The 5,698-nt window shown below is 40.4% G+C and overlaps 1 protein-coding gene across 1 annotated transcript in view; it reads left to right on the top strand.

Moving 5' to 3' along the window:
• Nucleotides 1-4,324, top strand: part of LOC138001382 (outer mitochondrial transmembrane helix translocase-like) — a 26,366-nt gene extending 22,042 nt beyond the window's left edge. The window contains exons 9-13 of the mRNA XM_068848025.1: nt 1-74; nt 360-410; nt 1,186-1,261; nt 2,222-2,285; nt 3,619-4,324. The exon at nt 1-74 is cut by the window's left edge and continues 42 nt beyond it. Coding sequence (XP_068704126.1) covers nt 1-74; nt 360-410; nt 1,186-1,261; nt 2,222-2,285; nt 3,619-3,727 — 374 coding nt within the window. The 3' untranslated portion in view covers nt 3,728-4,324. The remainder of the gene's footprint in view (nt 75-359; nt 411-1,185; nt 1,262-2,221; nt 2,286-3,618) is intronic.
• The last annotated feature ends 1,374 nt before the right edge of the window (nt 4,325-5,698 follow it).

Below are 5,698 nucleotides of genomic sequence, written 5' to 3'. Positions count from 1 at the left end.
CAACCAATAGACCTCAAGATGTTGACAAAGCGATACTCAGGAGGATGCCCTGTGGATTTCATGTAGGATTACCAGTAAGTTGTTTATTAAAAGGATTATTTTTCCTGTCCTTGAAGCATGCTGTGATCCAAAAAATTACCGACTCAAAGCAATCAGTTTTTAAACAGGAATAATGTCTTCATCAGTCAAGTGTTTGATTTAAATGCTAGTCACATGATTTTAAACCACATGGCCATTTTAGTGCGTCCTGTTTAGACTTAGTGGTCAAGTGGTTTATGATCATGTGACTAATAGTTAATTCATGGCAAATAACATTCTGTATTGCACTCACTGAGACATTCTTTGACATCTGCTTTCAGAATTCAGATCAGCGCAAAGAAATCTTGAACATTATTTTGGAAAAGGAGAAGGTAAATCCTTACAATTCATTATTAATACTAACAAGGTGATATTATTTTTTGTCTAATGATGTGGTCACTTCGGATGTGGTAGATAGTGATGTAATGACTGCATATTGCTACATGTAGTCTTCATAAGGCAATAAGGTCAATTGGTTGGGCTTAAGTTTAGAAGGCTTGATGCTCTACTGTGATTGGTTGTTTCACACCAGCTGTGGCAGTGGGGCATTTTTATTTTTCTGTATTGCCCCTGGTGCACTTAGATCCTCACATTTTGGCGAGTTTGTTTCCTTGGCGGCCCGCTGTTGTACAGTCAGCTCTCCAATTATTTTGTTTTGTGATTGTGGACATTCATGCTTCTGGAATTTGTATTGAGGTTGAAATCTGAAGTGGAGAGCCTGAGTCTTGATCCCTGAACTTAACTTCAATCCAAAGTGGTTTGTGTCCACTGTTATGGGCATGCTCTGAAACGGCAGAGGTCTAAGTACAGGCGAGTGTGATGTTTCAGTTATCTGAAGAATAATACCAAAATTTTAGTTTCTAAAAAAACTGTGGTGCTGCGTCGGTGGGAGATTGAAACAGAAATTGATCTTATCAAACGAGTTGATAAAGGTCGAATAACCACCTTGAAAGATTTGGAAAGCTAGAAATCTTTCACGGCGGTTATTCAACCTTTATCAACTCGTTTGATAAAATCAATTTCTGAAGAATAATACTGTTGATGAAATGCAGTTCTATTTATTCACTCCTTTAGTTATTCATTAATTTTTATTTTTATTTTTTTAAGCTCGGAGAAGATGTTGACTTTAATGAATTAGCAGAAATGACAGAAGGGTTTTCTGGCAGTGGACTCAAGGAAATGTGTAAGAAGAATTTTCATGCTTTTAAATGTTCACATAGTAATGTCACTGGTGATATCAGAAATCATGGAGAACATTTAAAACCTTTTTCCCTTAAGGGGTTCCCTGCTGACAAGTTAAAAAATTCTCTCATTCGATAGAGAAACATTTGTAATTGGTTGTTTTTAAGGGCCCACTGACGTATTTTTTGGGGTGCGTTGCTAAGGATGTAATTGTTAAGTAATTTGAGAATTGTTTTGGTCAGTTTCCAACTTTTGTAAGCCAATGACCCTAAATATGACGTCATCATACCACGCCCATGGTCACGTGACCAATAAAAGAAAACTCTAAATTTGTCGCCACGCTGCGCAATTTGGGTATTTAATCGATGGTTTGATAATTTGTATTCGTTTTTGCATTCAGCCAAGCATGGTTTTCTTTTTATTTTGAAAAATGTTCTTTTTAAAGACATAAACGATACTGAAATACCCATAACTTTTTCAAAAAAGATAATTTTAAAAACTCAATGCTTAGCTATATTCTGTATTTGGGGGTGAAACGTGCCATGTAAAAAAAATTAATTCAATTTAAAACCGCTGGAAATTTAGCTTTTTTCTCAAACCGGAAGTCAGTTCGTTTACGCATGCGCAGTTGATCTGAGAACGAGCGTGAGGAAGGGCGAGGAAAAACCTTCGATGGAAACAACAGTTTGTGCGGTGACTTTTGCTTGTGAGTGGGTTTTCTTGTCAGCTCATGATATGATGACGTCAGTTACCGAAAGTAGCATTTCACTTCCTTAGCAACGATCGAAAAATCCATCTGTGGGCCCTTAAGTGCTTTACATGTAGAGCCCCTAATTAGCAACCAAGGCTGAAAACTATGCAGCTCTTCCAACCCCTCCCTCTCCTTTGTCCCTGGATAATAATTATGTCTATTGCACTACTAAGTTTAATCCAGGTTCTTTTGCCTAATTTTGTGTGTCAGGTCGTGTGGCAGCCATGTCTTGTGTGAGAGATTATGTAAGAAGCAGAAACAACTTAGACTCAATGTAAGTCTTTGTACAGAAATGCAGTGCTACTTGGTAACCGACAACCGGTTGGGTCAATACTTGGTTGAGCATCGCACTACCTGTTGAAGTTTGAAGTTTATATATTCAGAAATACATAGCAGTTAAAAAACTGAATTGCGTATTTACTTACATAATAAAGATAATAAAGTTACACAGATTTAATTATTAACTATCTAAATATTAAAAGAGGCCACTCGGCTCAAAAGGGAAACTCTAAGCTGTGTTCGCTTTAAGGCAGTAAGAGATAATAAAACTATTCTTAAAACGGTCGGTTTTGAAGCGTGGTACGTTAAAAGGTCGCGCTCGCCTTAACGAATAAGTAGTTTCATGCGTTGCTAGTAGTAACTTATAAAGGCGGGTGATTGTTGTCATTTACAATCGTGTCGAAAAGTGTCTCACGTATTTCGTCATGATGGATGGCTAATTCCTTAAAGTTCATAATATCGAGGGTCTCATGATAGCCATGACCAGGACAGATGATAGACATTGCTCTCTTCTGTACATGTTCTAATTCTAGCATTAAGTATTTAGGCAAACTGTAGTGAAAAACCGGTACCGCATAGTCCATGTTTGATCTAATACAACTAGAGTAAAAGAGCCCTAGACGAGGGAGGTCGTGAGTTCAACTCCGACCGGACCAACACTCAGGGTCTTAAAATAACAGAGGAGAAAGTGCTGCCTTTGTAAGTACATTCGCAAATGGTTAAGACTTTCAAGTCTCCTCGGATAAGGACTATAAACTGTAACTCCCACACACTATATTCGAAAAGAGTAGGACACGGAGTTCCCGGTGTTGTGGTTTGGCCTTTTCTTGGCTTGGCGTAATCTTCTGAATGGAAATTGAAGGAGTCCAAGTGACAACTGGTAAACAAGAGCTCAAAGGCATGAAAACATGGGTGGTCTTAGACGCCTTCACTTTCTTCAGTTCCAAGCAATTTATGTAATTTTCAGTACGAGAGAGATTAACGTTAAAGGATGGATTTTGAAGAACGACCCTTTCAAATTTCCCACCCATTTATTGTATTTCTAACCTTTCACTTGTTTTGCAGAGTTAGGTAACCTGGCCTATTAATGTCAATTTAAAAAGAAGGAATGTATCTTCGTTATCGATGGTGACTCGGGAAGGTTCGGAAAAATCCGAGTGTTCCATTGCAAGAGTCGAACCTACGAAAAAGGAAAGATACATTTCAAAGAGAGACTACTTGTTTTCTCAATTCAAGTCATGGCCCTTGCACTTCGCAATTAGACAAAAAAAAAGAAACTGCAGCTCTCGATTTCGGTTCTTAATTAATGGTATGTTTTTATTTAACAGAGGCAACCCATTGGACGAAACTGTAAACGTCAACCTCCGACCAATCGCAATGAAGGATTTGAAGGCGGGTGTTGAGAAGGCTAAGTCAAGTACCAATTTCTACAGCTGATGATGGTTATGGTGGTCATCATTGTCGTTGCCTCGTCCCCCCCCCCCTTAACCCCCCAGCAGAATTGTGGTGCACAAAGACCAGCTGGCTTGTGAATCTGGAAGCAGCATTTTCAGCATTGCTTTTGGAAGGTTAACGACAAGAAAAATGAAGACTTCAGAGAAAACTCTGAAGGTTTTATTAACGCCGAGACGGCGGCAGCCGATTTGAAGCATAGATGTAGAAATTTTATGTTCATATTTCCTTCTCGTGCAGGGCATAATATCGCCACATTATTCCCGACGAAAAGTTCGTCTGGACAGATTATGCGTGTCTAACATAAAAAGGGCCAAAACTGGATTGGCCACTTCGGAAAATACCATAATACTCTTTGTTTGTCTCCCCAAATTTTACGTAAGCATTGTTTCCAGTTTCTCTTGGGACTTACAACGGTCCCAAGAGAAAACGAAAACAATGCTTATGTAAAATTTTGGGGGACAAACAAAGAGTATTGTGGTATTTTCCGAAATGGCCTATTGCAAATGACTTGAAATGGAAGAAGAACAATAAAGTGGCACAAGAACCGTTCAGGCGAAAGTGTCAATTGGCCGTTTATTTTACGATTTGTCTGAAATATAAACGTGGACATGAGGGATAAAGAATAGGCAAAGACACATCGCAACCAATTATCTAGCCCGGGACGAGGCTCCGCAGTTGGGGTTATCGAGCGAAAACTAGAGGAACGAGGCGAAAAAAAACTTTGGAGAGTGACTCGAGCCGAGCGAGGGACACTAGCCAATGTTTTTTTCGCCGCGTTCCTTTTCGGTCCATAACCCCAACTGTGTCGCGTGAGCCCAGGCTACCAATTATTCGGCACTTCAATGTTCCCAACCACTCAGGGGCACCCAACGCGTAATTTCGGTAAATATCTGTTCGGAAGGAAGGTGGGCTAGAATTTTCGAATATTTAAACTCAGACTTTCGAAGGGAACTAAGGTTCTAGACATTCTTGTGAACAGATTTCATAGAAATTTCGGAAAAGTAGTGAAGATTCTGAAGAGTGCCTAAAATTTTCAGAACAACATTGAAGAGCGCCATCTTTTTAATACTTTTCACGTGTGTCCTGGTGTAAGACGGACACGACTTCTTCTTATTGTACTGGTAGGAGTTTCTATCTGATACAAACGAGGGGTTGATGCAGCTTTCACCATCCTCCCCAAGCGCTGAAGGTCTTTCACAAATACTTCTCTTTGTTGTCCCAGAGGAAGCAACAGTGTAACTTTGTGTCTGGTTTTGAAAACCCTTTCCTGCTTCAGCTTGCGTAGGGCCTCGTTTGCTCGAAGGTTGTCAAAATCGGGCCATTTTGGATCTAATTGTGTGCGAAACATAGGCACGCCGTTAAGTTTCTGATTTGTCTTCCCATCAACAGCTGGGCTGGGGAGAACTTGCATGCTAACGGTGTTGATCTGTAGGCTAGGAGTCCTTTTGTAGGGTCCCTTTCTTTCATTAGGAGATTCTTCACTGTTTGAACTCCCTGCTCCACTTCTCCGTTAGATTGAGGAAATGTAGGCCTGCTGGTACTGTGCTTGAATCTCCACTGTTTAGAAAACTGTGTAAACTCTGCACTGTCGAATTGAGGGCCATTGTCAGATCCGACTTGTTCTGGAGTTCCATGTCTAGCGAAGATGGATGTGAGTGCTCTGATGACTTCGCTGGACTTTTTGTCTTCGTCAGAGCTGCCACCTCTACGTATCTGAAAAAGTAGTCAGTGGCAATTAGGTATTCAGCATCTTTCAACTCAAAGAGATCTGTTGCTACGGTTTGCCACGGACGGTCTGGCAGGTGTGTTGGGATTAGCGGTTCACTTCAGGATTGTTTTCTCTGTGCAATCGCGCAAACTCTGCAGTGTTGCACCACGTTTTCGATTTCTCTGCTAAGTCCAGGCCACCAAACAGAGCTTTTAGCACGCTCACGGCACTTCGTAATTCCCTGG

The sequence above is a fragment of the Montipora foliosa genome, chromosome 1 (genome assembly GCF_036669935.1).
Source record: "Montipora foliosa isolate CH-2021 chromosome 1, ASM3666993v2, whole genome shotgun sequence".
NCBI lineage: Eukaryota > Metazoa > Cnidaria > Anthozoa > Scleractinia > Acroporidae > Montipora > Montipora foliosa.
This window is presented reverse-complemented; position numbering and strand designations above follow the sequence as displayed.